At 41.2% G+C, this 19,698-nt stretch overlaps 1 protein-coding gene across 1 annotated transcript; it reads right to left on the bottom strand.

Annotated features, from left to right (window-relative positions):
- Positions 1-1,156: 1,156 nt before the first annotated feature.
- On the bottom strand, positions 1,157-19,502 carry POGLUT3 (protein O-glucosyltransferase 3). The gene is made up of 8 exons (XM_069808239.1): positions 19,260-19,502; positions 12,152-12,349; positions 7,778-8,064; positions 7,151-7,367; positions 5,576-5,772; positions 4,386-4,580; positions 2,651-2,755; positions 1,157-1,784 (listed from the first exon to the last, which is right to left on the bottom strand). Exons 1-8 carry the CDS (start codon positions 19,483-19,485, stop codon positions 1,659-1,661), a joined length of 1,551 nt encoding a protein of 516 aa, XP_069664340.1. The 5' UTR covers positions 19,486-19,502; the 3' UTR covers positions 1,157-1,658.
- Between the last annotated feature and the right edge of the window lie 196 nt (positions 19,503-19,698).

Below are 19,698 nucleotides of genomic sequence, written 5' to 3'. Positions count from 1 at the left end.
AGCCTGCATGAGGTGTTGAGCACTAAACTTTGGGTGCTTAAGCAATTAGATGAGTCCACAGTCTTAAGACATTTCCATTCCTTTTTGTGCAGGGAGAATTTGGTATCCATAAAAGACATCCGAGTGTAGCTGAATAGGAAGCTGCTCAGGCAGGCTACATTAGCCAAGATGAAAATACAGAGGACAGAAATGGATGCTTGTGGGCATTGGTCTTGGTATTGGCATTGGTGTCTCCTTCCAGGTTTATGCATTTTGAAGTAGACAAACTTTGGTAAAAATCAACAGAGGTATTGGGAGCCACATGCAGGACTAGGATGTTTCCTCTGCCCCACCCAAAGGCACACTTTATTGCAATGGTATGACCAGCTCCTTCTGGCCCTGTGAATTTTGTATTAACTTCATTGCTGCACAACTTCAGTGGAAGACTTGAAGACCTCTTCTCCAGTCTGGAGCTAAGGCACTCTCTGGAAAAATGGCTTTGAATCAAACCAAGGAGGACAATTGGCTTCCCAATTGCTTAGCATGGTCTCTAACCCCTAGACTATTACACAGAAAGCACAGCATAGGTTTTTCTGTCATGTTTGAACCAAAAGAATGAAGAATCTGCTGTCTGATCTCACTATAAGGTTAGATATGACCTACATTCAGAAAATGGCTAAGATCCCTTTGGGGACTAAAGCACAGGAAAAAAGTAGTTCATGAACCCAAGTGAAAAAGATGGTGGTATCCTTAGCTCTATAGAGAAGCTAAATGTAGGCGGTCTAAAACTCTACTAACAAATTTCAGGTGTGTGAATACTCAGGTAGCCTAGAATACTGTAGATTGTGTTGTTGAACTAAGACACCAGTATATCAGCTGGCCTTTCCTGAAGTTCTAAGTCCTTTTGTGGATCTGTGCCTATATTCCCAGACATGGTCATTGGCAGGGAACAGATCTTCAGAGTCTTGGCACTCAAAGCACTGCGACTGTGATAGCTACACAGTCTGCTTTAATGCAGCATCTAATTTTGGTGATTCACAACCATGGTGCTTATAAAAATATTATTCTGCTCTCTCGTCCTCCTCTCCATTTTCCTCTGAAATTGATAAATATTTTATCATGTTCTCTATTCTGTTATCTACCGTAGACCAAAAAATAATCTCAAAGCAACACCAGATTTGATATCTGTAAATCTCAATTATTCATTTTCTTTGTCTAGTTAGAAAATTGTTTTGTATACAAGGAACAGTCTAACACAGAGGTAAACTTTATGAAGAAATCATAACACTGTTTTAGTATGTTGCAAATGCTCCATTAGAATAACTTGCACTGACTCATGGAAGATCTTTTGTGGATGACTGGTTCCTCATAAAACTTGGATAACTAGATCCCAGCTGGAACATGAGCAGTACTGCGCTCTTCTTCCTGATGATGCAGTACATCAAACAAATCCCCTAGACGCTCCCCATTACAGGCTCAGTATCTGTCTGGTGGTGGTCATGGAGACAAAATTGTGGGAACCAACATTGTAGATCAGAGTCAGTGTGAAAAAGGCTATGTAAATACAGGAAGAATACATAACTAAGAGTTTGCTAGTGCATAAGTGTCTTAGATTTCACAGCTTAATTCCCATTTAAATTCTTGCATTGTAAGTGGGTGATTTTCTCCATCCGGTACAGTTATAGATCTTCCCTTAAAGGCTTTTTCCTGTGGCAACTGCATACTGAGTCTCTGTCATCAGGCTGAGGTACAAGTTCCATTCCATCCCGTATTTCAGGTTTGCTGGCTTGGCGTTTGGCGTATTTCTGAAATATGTAAACAACATTTAAGAATGCTATAAGCACCAACATATAATTCGTGAAACAGAATTTTCCTCCTCCCTTCCACTCAAAAGCTTGCCTTTATCCAGGCTCATGTAATTGTTTACAACCTGTTTACAAGGTGTCTTTATAACACACCTACTAATAGGCTACATTGCCTCTGAAAACCTCCTTTAATGTTTTCCCCTGTCCTATTATTAATGGTGATTTGAATATTGTCCTTATTTGTGCCTCTAACCACTTTAAGCAGATAATGCTGTCCTTTTTGTGCACTGAGGAGTTCCAAACTTTGTGTCAGCCTGTGGCTGCTGAGGCTGAGATCTAACTCTGCACAGCAAAACAGGAAAAAGAAATGAGTACTTACAGAGAACAGAAACTTCTTTCACTAGAGATCTGCATCTCCTAGGGAAGCAATGACTGTTTGGCCTGCTTCACCCCTGCCTACTCTACTAGCCATACTTCCAGAATTTCTTTTCCATGTATTCATTGTTTTGTAATACAGCGAAGTAGCTCATGAGGGGATAAGAATGAAGGGAAAAAGGAAGAAAGCTGTGTACAGATTATCACCTACGTCTGTTAGAAACCACATACCAAGCAACACTGAAAACAGGTCTGACTGTGGGGATGGAGGCAAAAAAAAAAAAAAATCTCTGATTCTGTAAAACAACTACAATGTCAGGTTGCCTCTTTAATGATGAAGCAAGTTTCAGCAAAGCTCTTCACACTGATCCCCTGTGAATAATATCAACCGTGTCTGCTATTGATATAAGTAAGGACTGAATATGAAATTTGTAGCATTGGTAGCAGTAGCAGTTGGGGTAAAGCAATAAAAAGTGATCTACTGTACTAACCTGGAGCACTTTATAATAGTAGCAGTAAAGCCTGTGAGGCTGAAGCAATTCTCTTGCCATTAATTGTCCTTCTTTAGCAATTTTTCTTGCTGCTTCATCATTTTCCTGGAAAATTGAGACGAAACGAATGAATAATAGAGCAATCAGTGAGTTACTCAAAGCCTGGCTGGCATTAGAACTTTTATTAAAGGGGCTATTCAAATCTGTAACTGTATGTGCAATTACCAGTAGACTGCAAAGGCACACTTTAAATGGCAGATTTTTTAAAATACTGGATTGGTTTTATGGTCACAACTGGTACCTTAGAGCTATCAATAACAACTTTTATGGATAATTGTACAATTTTGAAAACTCAGTTGATTACTGCTCTACTGTTTTATACAAGCCACAAGCCTCTTCAAAATCAGGTCTGACATCTCACAGACATACCTAGTTTTACAGAAGACAAAGCCACAGTTGTTGTCCTCTCCTATGCAATGCAATTCAATGTCTTCCTTTTCAAAATAACTCTGCTTGAATTCATGTACTGACTCTCAGGTTTTTTAGGTCTATATTTCAAAGCTTTTAGTATTCTCATCTGACTCTTTATGAAGAACTACAGTACTCTCAGAACAGAAACTTTTCCTATGTTTTCTAACCTAATAGCTAAACTTAAAGCACAAATAGTGTTTTCAATCACACAATTATATTGGTTTGTTTTGTTACAGAATCCCAGCCTCTCATTCTGAGCGTATTACAGAGCAGTGATTTTTTTGTACATTGAAACAGAATATGCAAGGACTTCTGTTCTAGTCATGACCTAAAAAAAGTGATAGAATCAATTAAGTACTATCTAGGATTCTGGCCATTTCTTTGAAAATTACCTGCATTAGTCACTGTCCTGGTTTTGGCTGGGATAGAATTAATTTTCTTTCTAGTAGCTGGTATAGTGTTATGTTTTGGATTTAGTATGAGAATAATGTTGCTAACTAACACACTGATGTTTTCAGTTGTTGCTAAGTGGTGTTTATACTAAGTCAAGGATTTTTCAGCTTCTCATGCCCAGCCAGCAAGAAGGCTGGAGGGGCACAAGAAGTTGGGAGGGGACACAGCCAGGACATCTGACCCAAACTGGCCAAAGGAATATTCCATACCATGTGATGTCATGCCCAGTATATAAACTGGGGTGAGTTGGCCTGGGGGTGTGGATCGCTGCTTGGGAACCAACTGGGCATTGGTCTGCGAGTAGTGAGCAATTGCATTGTGCATCACTTGTTTTGTATATTCCAATTCTTTTATTATTATTGTTATTGTCATTTTATTATTGTTATTATCATTATTACTTTCTTCCTTTTCATTCTGTTAAACTGTTCTTACCTCAACCCACAAGTATTACTTTTTTTTTTTTCCAATTCTCTCCCCCATCCCACTGGGTGGGGGGGAAGTGAGTGAGTAGCTGCGTGGTGCTTAGCTGCTGGCTGGGCTTAAACCACAACAGTCAGTATACTAAGGCTTTGACTCACGAAACACTTCTGCACATACTTAAAATGAATTCTTAAGTACTTCCCTGAATAGAAATGGTTACTTGAATTAAGGCCTTCCCATCTCATACTAACAATAAAATGGACTTCCTTTATCCCAGGATCTCAACAGAGTTCATGCAAAATATGTGGAAACACAAAAAGCAGAGAGTATTAAGATAAATTATTTACATGCTTGTTTATCACTTTGAACTTGAATTAGTAATGGATCTTACCTTAGCCCATTTTATTTTCTCTATCAAGTCCTCTAAGTTTCTCTTAACTGGAACATAATGTTTCCAAGGTTTTAATCCAATATAAAAGTGTTCATAGTACTGGGAGTCTTGCTTCAATACTAGGCTGTCACCCAGCAAGAGGTATGGAAATCTGTAAGCTGCTACGGTCCCATCTACATTCACTTGGTATTTGTACTACAACATGAAGATAGAGGAAAAAAAGGTGAAAGGTTTTGAATCGGAATAGGAACACTGACTGTTTAAAAGATTATTCTCACAGGCAAGATGTAATTGTGTTTATTAATTCTCATCTTCAAACCTCTTTTAGTGTTAAGTAGGTATAGTTTCATGGTATTCTGGATAACATAATGGAAAAAAGATTTGTTTTCAACCCAAGATTGACAGTCAAGAACCTTTGTGTAACATGAACTGCCTGATGGGTATTCTATTAAAGTATCCTGGGACAGAGCAAGAGGTACAGCTGGGAAGGAAATAAAACTAATCTATACTTAAATTCAAAAAAAGGAAATTTATTCTGACTTAAAATTATATTATTATGTAGAATAATCTGAAACATGTATTATTATATAAAATAATCTGAAACATTATACTAAAAGTAACCATGAATGTACTGCTCTGACAGATGCTCTTGGCTGTTACAGCATTTCTGATATATTAATCACTGGAACAGAACTTCAATTGCCATATCTTATAATTGCTTTTTACAGGACTCTGTCCCCTTTACTTTTTATACCTCTGTTGCAGTGGAATTTGTGTGTTCAAGTGCAACAAAAACTTCCATCTATTTTCTAACTTGTTACTACAAGGACTCTTTCTGACATCTATAACATATGTGCAATGGACATAAATTGTGTCCATTGTTTTCATATTTACCCAAATAAAAGAAACTGTGATGGTGAGAAATTGAATTTCTCAATATATTTAAAAAAAAAATAATCTCCAAGAACTGTCTCTAAGGGACTCCACAAAAAAATATAGTGGCTTTCTTTAGAAGTGTGTCACATTATGACTTTGATTAGAGGTGATCTGTCTACCCTGCACGGACCAGTGTTCCCAGTGTAGCATAACTGTTTTGTTTACTGAATGGAATTGGCAAAAGTAAGCCTTGTCTTTTCAGTTAGTAAGAACTTGACAGCAAAATTAATCCAAGACTGTAATTTGCTTGCTACCTTAAAGAAGTCAAAGAAGCCCATCAGCTGAACCTTTCCCAGCTCTTTTTCTTTTTCTCTGAAGAAGAAATATCCTGTTATTCCAGCATCTAGTAGTTCTGGATTTTCCTTGGATAACTTGACAAGATGGAGACGTTCTTCTCGGCTGTCTCGACCTCTAAATAAAGCTCGCTCAGTTTTGTTTTCCCAGAATGGGCCTATGAGCATTGAGTGACAAGGTGAAAGCAAGCAGTAAGGAAATGTTCATGGTATGTTTAGTGCAAATATGAAACTTGCTATGACAGTGGCATTACAATCAGAGACATGGTAAAACAGGCATGGTTTCTTGTAGTGAATCCATAATCACTTATTAATCACAGGGTTTAAACTCCCAGCTCTGGCTTGAATTTTGGGATGAGAAACTGAGCCACTTATAAAAGGAAAATCACAGAATTGCTTTTCCACTCAACAATTTTATATTTTAATAACTTGAATTATCTTGAAAGCTAAATAAAGGATTATAATCAAATTACGTAAGTAAAATACTAATAATTAAAGTAATTCTCCATCCATAAAGCCTGCCAAAATAACCAAAATTTCTTTAGTAAAACCCACTTCTGTTACCCAGCAATTTAGTTAGTTCCATCACTTATTGATGACTTAAAGAGGAAAAAAAAATGGCTATACTGTGTCCTCAGGATACTTAGCAAGAGCCTGAAAGACTTCATCTCTGCTTCCTGCCTGCTTTTAAAGACATTAAATACGTCCTTCCTCATCCTTCTGCTGGAAATTTCCTTAAAGGACCTACTAAAGTGGAGTAGGCTCTTACCATCTCCTAATTGGAAAAGCAGCTGTACTAAATCAGTAACATGGAGTGCTTCAAACTGATAATAAAATACTTCATTTAAAAACTAATAAAGAAAAGAGAAACTGTGAACTAATCAAATAAAAAGAAATACCTCCTCACTCAAGTTTTACTCCTTAGGTATTGTTCATGGCATTTGTCTGATCCCTAAGTATTCATGAATTTCCTGGGCGGGGAGGAAGACACCTGTCAGTAAAACTGACTCTTTCTTCCAAGCTAGAAAAACAATTCAGAAGATCCCACTCTGAGGTATTTTTTTTATACAGACAGTATTTTCTTATTTGAAAGAGGCTGCAGCATAGTACTAGTTTATTTATTTCAGAATTCAAATTCATTTTTATGTAAACAAAACATTGGGCCACATCACTGTCAGGAAAAGAATTACTATTTGATTAGAAGGAACAAATTCAAGTCCTTCACTGAGGAGAAAGGCCTTTTAATTATATTTCATTTTCTTTTGACAGGTCACGGTAGCTATCTTCTGGATACCTTTAAGTTAAAATTCACCACTGTTGCAAACTGGACTTCTTAAATTTTGGCTCTAAATCCGTATTAAACACCTGCTTAGTAGCAGTGTTGAAAGTGTTTACAACCTGTAAAGACTAACCTGCTTGTATTAAGAGACCTCCTAAGGCACTTGTGAACTGAAGACTAACACATTATTTGAATGCAACTTGCTTCTTTGATGGAATTTACAAATCCTTTTTTAAAATTCACGCTCTTGAATTTACCTGTATTTCCTTGAATAGAAAGGAGATCATTTGTGACTCCACGTAGGGTTTCAAGAGTTGAGTGAGTTACATCATACGTTGGAAGGACTATATCTTTTGAATCTGCAGAGCCACACCATGAAATGACAGGTATAGGACCAGGTGTATCATTAGCTTTCCGATACTCAACTGGCCAATCTCCAACATTAAGATAAAACTCCACGTCAGGAAGATGAACCTAAATGTATACCCAGGAAAGGATAATAACACAAAGACAGAAGCTGTTTGTCACTCTTACATATATTCCTCAGTTCTCTTATGTCATGCAGAATCAATAAACCTACTAGATAGTTAACAGATTTAGCTGAGCTTAAGGTATGAATTTCAAGTTTCTGCCCTACAAGCAAGTATGAAACGAACATGCACAGGAAAACGCTCACAGAGTCAGGCCTTAGTCCCTGCAGCTTTCCTAGCAATCTCACTACTGTCAAGCTCAGCCCCCACACATTATCTCTAAGATATGCTGTCATCTTGATGAAGAAACAAAAGTTAAATCTTCAGGAATTACAAATCTGAAGATACAACAACAAATGCAGTATTGCCATATTAGAATGTGGCTTAATAGTCTTAAATGATCAAAATCGATACCTTTCTTGCCAGTGACAGGAACATTTCATCGGAGAACATTTTGAAGTCTGTATACTTCCCTAAGGAGCGACGGTAGATGTGATTATTGAGAATAGTGTAATGAACAATAGCACCTCTTGTTTGACTGAACTTTGTTGGTATTTCCTTAAGCATTTGCTGAAGGTCAATGGTGGGAAAAGAAATAAAGTCCTTTGTAATCTGAGGTTCTTGGGATGGACAAGACATAACGTTCTGCCAGATCTCAGGGTCTTCTTCAGGACAATCACAATATTCATGATAAACTGGTCCTGTAGCAAACAAAGCACTGAGAGTCTATATTTGTGATTCTACATCAATCATCATTCCCCAAACACATGGGCATATAAATGTAGACATGACAGTGGCGTGACATTTTTTATTCCAAGTTTAATTTTTAAAGTTTTCCTGGGAAATCATCCTCCCTATAACATTTCTGGGGTTTAGCAGTGTAATTGAGAAAACAGCAACATTCTTCTCTTTTCAGAAATCAAAATACTCCATTTTTTGTTATTCATCTGCAAAATGAAGCTCCATTATTGTGCTACCTGCCAACCACATAGGGCATTCAGAATTGTTCTAACTGTCCATAACTACCAAAGCTCAGGTATTACAGTTCCAATTTTAGCCTAATAATTCAGAACTTTGAAACAGTAGTCTTTATCTCTGCCATAAGGTGTTTTATGTATAATCAACTATTCTTTCTGTCCTTTTCAAGCAGAGAGCTTAGGTATAAGCAAGAGCCTCACAGAGCATGAAAAAAAGCCCTTATTTCATGGACTTCTAATCAAAACAGGTTCTGTCCTGTGTCATAGTTTCATGGCTGCTGGCAGATGTGCAACAGCAAAAAGAAGGCATACTACCAAGGACAGGCAGGGGAGATGAGGAGGGGGTGTTGCCCTCTATGTCAATGACCAGCTGACATGCATGGAGCTCTGCCTGGGGATGGATGAGGACCTGACCGAGAGCTTATGGGTCAGAATTAAAGGGAGGGCAGGGACAGGTGACATTATAGTGGGGGTCTGCTACAGGCCACCCGACCAGGAAGACCAAGTGGATGAGGCCGTCTATAAACAGGAGCAGCGTCACGTTCACAAGCCCTGGTCCTCATGGGGGACTTCACCCACCCTGATATCTGTTGGAGAGACAATACATAAGCAATCCAGGAGGTTCCTGGAATGCATTCATGATAACTTCCTTCCCAAAGTGATGGAGGAGCCAATAAGGAGAAGTGCTATGCTGGAACATGTTCTCACCAATAAGGAGGGGCTGGTTGGGAATGTGAACCTCAAGGGCAGCCTTGGCTGCAGTGACCATGAAAGGGTGGAGTTCAAGATCCTTTGGGCAGCAAGCTCACCACCCTGGACTTCAGGAGAGCAGACTTTGGCCTCTTCAGGGATCTGCTTGGTAGAGTACCACAGGATAAAGCCCTGGAGGGAAGAGGGGCCCAAGAAAGCTGGTTAATATTCAAGGATCACCTCCTCCAAGCTCAGGAGCGATACATCCCAACAAAGAGGAAGTCAGGCAAAAACACCAGGAGGCCTGCATAGATGAACAAGGAGCTCCTAGACAAACTCAAACAGAAAAAGGAAGCCTACAGAGGGTGGAAGCGAGGACAGATAGCCTGGGAGGAATACAGAGAATTTGTCTGAGTAGCCAGGGATCAGGTACAGGGAAGCCAAAGTCCTGATAGAATTAAATCTGGCCAGGGACATTAAGGGCAACAAGAAAAGCTTCTATAGGTACATCAGTGATAAAAGAAAGACTATGGAAAATGTGGGCCTTCTCTGGAAGGAAATGGAAGACCTGGTTATCCAGGATATGGAGAAGGCTGAGGTACTCAATGACTTTTTTGCCTCAGTCTTCACCAGCAAGTGCTCCAGCCACACTGCCCAAGTCACAGAAGGAAAAAGCAGGGACTGGGAGAATGAAGAACTGCCCACCATAGGAGAAAAAATCAGGTTCAAGACCACCTAAGGAACCAACCTGAAGGTGCACAAGTCCATGGGACCTGATGAGATGCATCCGTGGGTCCTGAGAGAACTGGCAGATGAAGTGGCTAAGCCACTATCCACCATATTTGAGAAGTCACGGCGCTCCAGGGAAGTTCTCACTGACTGGAAAAGGGGAAACATAACACCCATTTTTAAAAAGGGAAAAAAGGAAGACCTGGGGAATTACAGGCCAGTCAGTCTCATTTCTGTGCCCAGCAAGATCATGGAGCAGATCCTCCTGAAAACTATACTAAGGCACATGGAAAATAAGGAGGTGATTGGTGACAGCCAACACGGCTTTGCTAAGGGCAAATCATGCCTGACAAGTTTGGTGGCCTTCTACAACAGGGTAACAGCATTGGTAGATAAGGGAGGAGCAACTGACATCATCTACCTGGAATTGTGCAAAGCATTTGACACCGTCCCGCACAACATCCTTGTCTCTAAATTGGAGAGACATGGATTTGATGAATGGACCACTTGGTGGATAAGGAATTTGCTGGATGGTCACACTCAAAGAGTTGTGATCAACAGCTCCATGTCAGAGTGGAGAGCAGTGACGAGTGGTGTTCCTCAGGGGTCCGTATTGGGACCGGCGTTGTTTAACATCTTTGTCGGCGACATGACAGTGGAATTGAGTGCACCCTCAGCAAGTTTGTCGATGACACCAAGCTGTGTGCTGCGGTCAACAGGCTGGAGGGAAGAGATGCCATCCAGAGGGACCTGGACAGGCTTGAGAGGTGGGCCTGCGCAAACCTCATGAAGTTCAACAAGGCCAAGTGCAAGGTTCTGCACATGGGTCAGGGCAATCTCAAGCACAAATACAGGCTGGGCGATGAGTATCCGGATTGAGAGCAGCCCTGAGGAGAAGGACTTGGCGGTGTTGGTTGACAAGAAGCTCAACATGACCCGGCAATGTGCACTTGCAGCCCAGAAAGCCAACTGTATCCTGGGCTGCATCAAAAGAAGTGGGTCAAGGAAGGTGATTCTCACCCTCTACTCTGCTCTCATGAGACCCCACCTGCAGTACTGCATTCAGCTCTGGGGCCCCATCCTAAGAAGGACATGGACCTGTTGAGGCGAGTCCAGAGGAGGGCCATGAAGACAATCAGAGGGCTGGGGCACCTCTCCTATGAAGACAGGCTGAGAGAGTTGGGGTTGTTCAGCCTGGAGAAGAGAAGGCTCTGGGAAGACCTTATAGCAGCCTTCCAGTACCTAAGGGGGCCTATGAGAAAGTCAGAGAGGGACATTTCACAAGGGCATGTAGTGATAGGACAAGGGGTAATGGCTTGAAACTGAAAGAGGGTAGATTTAGACTAGATGTAAGGAAGAAATTCTTTACTGTGAGGGTGGTGAGACATTGGAACACATTGCCCAGAGAAGCTGTGGATGCCCCATCCCTGGAATTGTTCAAGGCCAGGTTGGATGGGGCTTTGAGCAACCTGGTCTAGTGGAAGGTGTCCCTGCCCGTGGCAGGGGTGTTGGAACTAGATGATCTTTAAGGTGCTTTCCAACCCAAACCATTCTACAATTCTGTTATTCTACCTTGAGGACTCAGGACAGTTTCCTTTCAGTTTGAAGACATTTTTAAGTTTGTATTTAGGAAATTTTATTTTAAAAAAACATGGCGAAATTCTGGTTAGAAGTAGTGGTAAAATAAAACAAGACTCTCCAGAGAAGTAACTTTATATTATCTTTTTCTTTGCTAAACATCTGTCCATCTGAGAGCAAGAGAAGGAAGTTAAAGAAGCAGATGTGGAATGACAGAATGATTTGCCTTGTTTTCCCCGCTTTTAAGTAGTTCTTCCACAGTATAGACCTGCACTGAATTAAACTGGGCTAATGGAAGAAAGTTAAATATTATCTGGTTAAAGAAATATTGTCTTTGTTGTTATGAAGGATCACACTTTTTAGAAATTGCAGACATTTTAATTATAAAGTGTTGGGAACAACACAAAATCCTTGCTTTTGCAGATAATATTTTCTACTTTAGATAAAAATAACACAACGTTTAAGTGAATATGTGCTTGAAAACCGTAAAAATACAAGCATTACTCTCTTATTCCCTACCAAATATGAAGAGATGCATTTCTGTATGCATGAGGGAAGAGGGGCTGTCCGGACACATCACCTAAATGTCAGAGGACATAATCTATATGCTTATGCATCTAGGTCCTGTAACTTGGCAATGTATAGAGATTGTCACTGCTTACTTCTCTATATAAGGAGAACGTTTGCGAGAAGACTACATGAACAAGGGCAAACAAACCTCTAATTTCCCACCTCTTCCTCTAGCAGTATATTAGTCCCTAGCATTTCTATAGCTACCATCATACATTACATTAAATGAAAAAAATACCCTTACCTTTCAAAATATAAGGAGATTGAGCTACATGCTGATCACCATAAAGTATCTCAATTTTTAACCCTTTTCTGACGCTCCCATACATCCGATACCGCATAAGAAATGTACCATCATTTCTATCCAAAGGGAGAGGGGTGTAAATTCTGGTGACTTCTTTTGGAGAAAGTGCTTTAATTACCACTTTAAAGTGTGTTCTTCCTGAAAGGAGGAAAATAAAACCAGATAAAACCACTTTAAGCAATTAGAATCACATATATGAAATAAAAGTGAGAGCAAACTCTACTGGATTAAGTCCATGGAATTTAATTTAACTTTGCACTATAAATTTTTTTATTATACCAAGCTGCTAAAAGTAATTTCCAGTGATGGAAGGTCATCCTACCAAATCTTCTTGATCATCACGTACCTAATAAATGGAAAACCTGTAGATGGAGATAAAGAGTTAAATAATGCTTACAGGATAGAAGGAAAGGCTAACGGTATTTTGAAGCAATGATTAGGTTTAATACTAAGTTTTCAAGTTAGTGCTCTGAGAAACAATCTTTTCCTCTAGAGTAAGAAAGATAGGAAACCAAGTTAAAGTAACAGAAGAGAATAATTGCCAGCTGGTGGAAAGGCAGTTGCAGCATGCAGGAGTCAGATACAGATTGTTCACCTTTGGGCTGCAGCTGACTGCAAATTTAAAGTCCCATCTACTGAAAAGCAGGGATAAGAGAAGGATAGTAGAGATGTTTCCTGGACATCTGTCTGACCTGTGCTTAAAGATCACCAGCGTTTCATCATTAATGCACAGTGACTTTTTAACTGGGTGTAGAATATTTTGTGGACAAGACGAGTATGCATAAACGTAAATCTGTTATATTCCCTTATTTCTGTCACAAATGGTCATCTTCAACTTTATTCTTCAAAAAAGAGAGGGACAGATTATTCACAAAATGTTAATAGTCTAAGCATTGCAAACCAAACAAATGTAACGAATGTTAGCACAAAGTAGTATACAGAAAGAAAGGAAACTGAAAAAATCCAGATAAAATCAAGATGTTACTAAAATTCAAATGTGTCCCAACAGCACTACATGATTGAGATGTTACAGTTAATTCTATACAATCCATATTTTAACATACTTTGCATCCACAAATAAATGCACCGATATGGTAAGTACCACAGTTGTTTAATGATCAATCGCATCTTCCTTATAGCACTGGATCTTGAAAGTGGATTCAAATCAACTACTGTGCAAGAGTCTCCAGATTAAATTAGGCAGAAGCCTTATGATTTCAGATGTGTATTTCCTGACATGTCATGCCTTTTCACAGAGAGAATAGTTACCCTGAGTAACTGGGATTCTTCCAGGTACTGTTGTCAGAGTTGATCCCTCAATCAATAAGCATATGGTCAGTGTCTGTGAGCAGAAGAATCTCTCATGGCTGAACACACCCCCTCTTCTGCTTTGTGTTCCAATGTAAGAATATAAAATGTGGATTATTTGTAATCATCCCTCAGTTTTCTTACTATTCAAAGTCCATGCCAGCTAAAGATGCCAAGAACCAAGTCAGAATACCTTCATTTGACAACATATTGAAGAAATAAAATGAAGCAAGCATTCATTCCTTCTTGGAATGCCACTGTGGCAAGCATCACTCCCACCAACTAAAAAATGCAGAACATTGTCTTCAGTAGCTAGCAGATCTATTGTGGGAAGCCCTCATTTGATTAAGTTTCTGTCCAGAATGATTTCCAGAAGTGCACTTCTGACTTCTGAGAAGTAGAGGAATATTGAGGTTGCTCCAGATATGTGGTACTTCATTTTCAGAAGAACAATGAGTGGACACCTCCCTGCTTGCTTAGGCCGTAGGCTGAAGATACTTTAGCAGTACAGTTACGCAGTGTGACATTTCCTTGGTCAACTGTTAAGTATAGCTCAAGCAATGCTAATAGACTTAAACTCCAGAACAATTTCTATGAATGGTATATTGGGTTAGATCTAAGACTGTCACAGCTTGGATCTATGTGAGTAGAATTGATTCAGATTGGCTCCCAGTTTGGGAGCTCCTCAGCTTGCTTTGATATATCTGCAATCGGAGTCATCATCATCAAAGAGGTAGAAAAGTATAGTTTTGCCCCCTTCATGTATTTTTGACATCTAGCTACTGATTACCTTTCAAGATGGCATAAAGTAGAATTAAAATGATAATGTAAGAATGGCTGTATGATCATAGGCCATAAATTGACCTTTAAACCAAAGGCCTCCTCAGTATCTTGCACCTTACTGTCACTAGCAGAGATGTGCAAGATAGTAAGAGCATAGAAATTAGAGGAATACTTGTAGAATCCTTTCTTGTTGTCCTCCACATCCCTCACCAGATTCAACTCCAGATCAGCTTTGGCTTTCCTAACCCTACCCCTGCCCAATCAGACAGCATCTCTATATTCCTCCTGGGTCACCTGCCCCTGCTTCCACCTCTTGTACGCTTCCTTCTTCTGGCTCTGTTTAGTCAGAAGCTCCTTGTTCATCCTTACAGGCCTCCTGCTGTCTTTGTCTGATTTCCTGCTGGTAGGGATGGACCATTCTTGAGCTAGGAGAGGCAACTCTTGAATAACAGGCAGCTGAGAAGGCAACAGGGAAATAATTCCTCTTCAGAAGAAAAGGACTATTTTAATTTTCATTTTTCACAATGATTCTGATGGAATTAGACTTCTCTTGGATTTGGATTACAGAGAAAATGAATAATGCCAACTAGGATGACACTGCAAATGCTTGAGCCTCTGTGGTTAAGACTTGGGAACATTTTTATTAAATGAGAAGGACAACGTATGCAGGTCTAAGACAGTTGGGACAGCATTTTATTAATTTCCTCATATGATCCGTATTTTTATGACCAAAGTATCTGCTTTTCACTCCACCAGAGTGAAGAGACTTCAGAGACTCTGAAGACTCTGAATCTAGTGCCAGCACAAACACTTAAGACTGTGGTGAGTCTCTTGAAAGGCTTGAGAAGAAAACATCAGGGAGTTGGTTTCCTTGTGAATGCTCTTCTACATGAGGACAGTGTGGAGATGTAGTCCAAGTAAGAGGAAAGATGCATTTCTCCAAAGGTGAGTTACAATTTCTGTTCCTCATTCAACTAAATACTGCCAGAGGTGTTAACACAGGAGTGAGTCCCCCCCTTTTGAATTTGGCAACTGATTCCATGAATGACTCTCCCGAAGGAATGGACATCTCTGCCTCTAAATGTCACTGCCAGTCACAACCACCTTTTCAACTTGCTTAAAAGCAGCCAACTTAAGCCAAGTATCCTCTCCTTATGACTATCACCTAGTACTATTTGGATGAAGAAGCCTCTGAATCCAGAGCATGTGATGAGGTAGGATCACAAAGAAAATAGTTTTCTTGTTGGTATTACGTCTTTGTCTCTTTCTACCCATTTTATAAAACAACATTTTAACTGGGTATAGAGATTTCCTACCAGAGAAAATAAAGTTTTCAGCTATCATAAAATTGAGTGAATATTGAGAAATCACAAGTCAAATACTAATTTGATCTCCTTGTCCTCACCTACAGGAAATAACTAAGCAGGTCTTTGTTCCCCACTGGTTATGTACTTAGCTGCTCTAGACACATGAGGAACTCTGGATCTACCCAAAGGATATGTTAGTTTTAGTTGGTGGCAGTTTAGATGCAGGAAGCATTTGATAAGGGAAGAGTGACCTGATAACAAACCTCTCTGGAAAAAGGCAACCCCACTGAAAAGGAGGGGGACGAAAAGGGAGACTGAATACTTAATGTAAGTACAAATTATTCACTGGAGGAAATAGGATTTTTGTTTATGATTTACAACATTCATTGCCTAACGGGGCCAAGGCCTCTAAGTACTACTGCAGTATTTAATTATAACAGCTTTTTGCTGATTTCTTTTTTTTTTTAAATTGGAGGAAGGTTACCATGGTACTTTCACTCATTTCTGTTTCTCTCAATCCACAGAAATGATAAAGGAAAAATGTGTCCTTGTTGAATCGTCACCACTAGTAACACCACTTCTGTGTTACCCTGAAAACCTGTCTGGGACAGCATTTTAAGTACAAATTAATTTTCCACTCCTGAAGAGAGACTAAAATACAGACACAGTCAAAATGGGATACTTTAAGAAGTCCAAATGCTGAAACTTGCTTTATGCATTTTTTTTTCTCTTGTGCAGCTTGTAAAAGAGGTATTCCATGCATGGATGAATGAGGAAAGAAATACAGGAACGCAAAGAGAGAAAAGGTAACGTATTGATTTAAGCAAATTGTTAGAGAAGAACAAAAACTCCACTCACCCTATTTCTGACATGTATGCAGACAAGAAATTAAAAGATCTGAAGAAAAGGTTTTTTTCCTCAACTGTTTTACTGAAATCATTGCTGGTTACTTTCACAGATGGAAATTGCAAAATCAATAGGGTCAATAAAAAGGCAGCTGAACAAAACAGGTTCAATGGGCTCCTTTGAATAGCATATACTTTGAGGGCATATATCCAGGAACAAAGAAATATAGGTCGTGGTAGGAAGTTGTGTGTGACCATCACAAAAGCCCAGGCATCGTGGTCAACAAAAGACCTGACAGGAAGTCCTGCAGTGCTGCAGGTACGAAGGTGAGTGTAACTGAGAGGCACCCTGTTTAGCTACACTGAAATGAGTGCTGAAGAACTGTGCCACTTCTTTTTGAAAGTATTTGGTAAAACCTGCAAGAATACCTCGGAGGCCTTGAAAATATTCATTAGCAGAGTATGTAGAACATCTGAAGAACAGTTAACAGCTGACTTTGTCATGGTCAATCATACATAAAGACATGGTGGGCGGTTGTTAAACCTAGGGGAAAACCTAGCAGAAAAGAAGGATAAGGTGAACCAAGTATCCAAAGGAAAAAATCTATGCAGTTTATATTAAAAGTAAGTTCTATATTTTCAGCAGTGATTTTTTTAATCTTTGGAATAATTTTTCTAGGAGAAGAGTGAATTCCGCATCATTTGACATCTTTCCTAAAAAGACAAGCCAAAGAGTTAGAAGTCTGTAGGTCGAAATTACTGTGTGATGTGCAGCGGTGCACATTAATTCTGGTGATTAGACGTGACACTCAGAAAACTCATCTGGATTTAAAAGCCACTAATTATCCTATATAAGTTTCATACTGGATACCAGTAAGTACTGACCTACTTGACTGAAATTCTAATCCACACAAAACACGATTTAATAGATTTGGAAAAATTTTACAAATAGGAAGCCTTAACTACAACTCTCCTGCTCTGATCGCAGTATTCTTGTTTGTGCAATGGAGGTAATAATGCGGATTTATTTAGCTATCCCAGCAGGGATATTTTAAGATGTATTCAGTTTATATTGGAAAGCAGTGCCTTAATAAACATTATTAATTGCAATTCTTACTGACATTTTACAAATAGAATTTGAACACTTAAAATCATTTGAGAACTGAAATTTATAGCCTGTGTCTATATGAGTACATTAAAGAGTACTCCTGCACTGGAATATGACCAGCTGTACCGCTAAATTGTTAAAGGATCCTTGGCACTCTCCTAAATAATTCTTGGCATGGCTCAGCAGTTAGCACGGGCTGAGCCAACAGCTCTTCCCTGTCGGCAGCATGCATGCACCGCCTTGGTTTGGAGGCTACAGAATGTCACGGTATGCATGGAGACCACTCCATGCCAGATAGCATCAGGACCTGGAAACATTCCAAAGACACTGAATTTATTAATATAAATAGTAACATACATGAACACACTGAGATCAAAACTAGGTTCTCAGTACCCACGTCCTATCAGTTTCTCTTGGAGGATTTATACTAGCATGAGAATCCAGCTGAGCTTGACACCTTTTTACCTTTAGCAACCTGTTTTTTGAACCCAAGGCTCTCCCTGCACAGCTGAAATCAGCCTCTGCTTCGCTGGCAGTGAGCGTGCAGTTGCATTCTTCAGTGCCACTACAAAACCGTGCTGCAATCCAGCACCAAGTTGCAACACCAGCTGGAGAAAGTCCAGACCTGAAGCATCTGGGGTTCTGTCAGACTGAAGACATAACCTGTATGTCTGTTCTTTAATTTCACAAGCAGCAGCCTTCTAACTATGAGACATGAAGAGGCCGTGCATACTTGGGAGGTATCTTCTCAGTACCATCTATATGAATAGTAACTAATAGCAAAATATCCTATATAAATTAGCAACAGGATTTCCGGTGGGTGGCTATCTCAGGGTTATCTTCACTATGAAATCCATGATGCAGAAGTTATTTTTATTCTATATTAGAACTATTAATATAGAGCATATGGAATTAACCTGCAGCAGAAAACAGCCGACAGGCAGCATACTGCTGGACTGCAGGAAGAAACCCCAGTTCCCACCTGCAGAAGTGTCATGGGATGGTTTGTGCTTGTGCTGAGTAAACAAGAGATGAAAATTACTCCTCCTTAATGGAGCAGCAGTAGGATAACGGACCCCAGAGTGCCGTGCTTACCAAGACAGAAATTTTAAGCAACTGGGGTGTGTGCAGCATTACAGATAATTACGTTAGCACTTTTGAGCAGGGTACTGGGATTTCTTTACATCCACTAGCTCCAGGAGCACTGGTTTACTTTGAGCTTGCTGGTTTGTTGCTGTAAACTACCTACTGTTTAGACGAGGCTATGGGTGAGAAGCAGAGCCCTGCGGAAGGAAGCAACTCAGCCGTACCAGAAAAAAAGGAGGGGTTTGACCATGTGCCCCGCTCACCACCGGACCTGCGTGTCCCGGGCGATGCGGGACCGGGCGGGATGCTGAGAGGGGCGGGAGGGGGCGGAGGGCAGCCAGGGACCCGCAACGGCACAGCAAGCGCTCAGGAAGGAAGGGAGGAAGGGAGGGAGGGAAGAAGGGAGGGAGGAAGGAAGGGAAGGAAAGGAGGGAGGGGGGAAGGAAGGGAAGGAAGGGAGGGAGGGAGGAAGGGAGGGAGGAAGGAAGGGAGGGAGGGAGGAAGGGAGGGAGGAAGGATGAAAGGGGAAGAGGGAAGGGGCGGGCAGCTCCGACCAGCTCCTCCCAGGACATCGCAGTCCCTGCCCCCCGCCCCGAGCACACGCACGGTACCTGGCGGGGAGCGGGAGAAGTTGCGTCCGGCCGCGCTGACCGCCTGGATGTAGAAGTACCGCACGGGCAGCGTGAGCCCCGCGGCCAGCCCGGGGCCCCACGCCAGGCTCCGCTCGGCGCTAATGGGGTCCGCGGGGTCCGCCGACTCCGCCGGCCGCAGCAGCGGCGACAACGCGGCGCCCAGCAGCAGCAGCAGCGCCGGCAGCGGCAGCCCGCGGGTCCCCATCGCCCCGCCGCGCCGCGCTGGCCGCGCCCCCTCCCCGCGGGGGGCCGGCACCTCCTCCGGGCCTGCGCGGCCCCGCGCCCGCTCCCCGCGGGCGGCCGCTGCCTCCTCCCCGCCCCGCGGGGCGGCCCGGAGGCGGGCGCGGGAAGGGCCGGGCTGGCCCCGGGCGGCTGGGTCAGGCGCTGCCGCCTCCGCCTCCCCGCTCGGCCCGGGACG

The sequence above is a fragment of the Haliaeetus albicilla genome, chromosome 20 (assembly GCF_947461875.1).
Source record: "Haliaeetus albicilla chromosome 20, bHalAlb1.1, whole genome shotgun sequence".
Taxonomy (NCBI): Eukaryota; Metazoa; Chordata; class Aves; order Accipitriformes; family Accipitridae; genus Haliaeetus; species Haliaeetus albicilla.
Note: the sequence above shows the minus strand (reverse complement) of the source record. Positions and strands in the feature narration are given on the sequence as shown.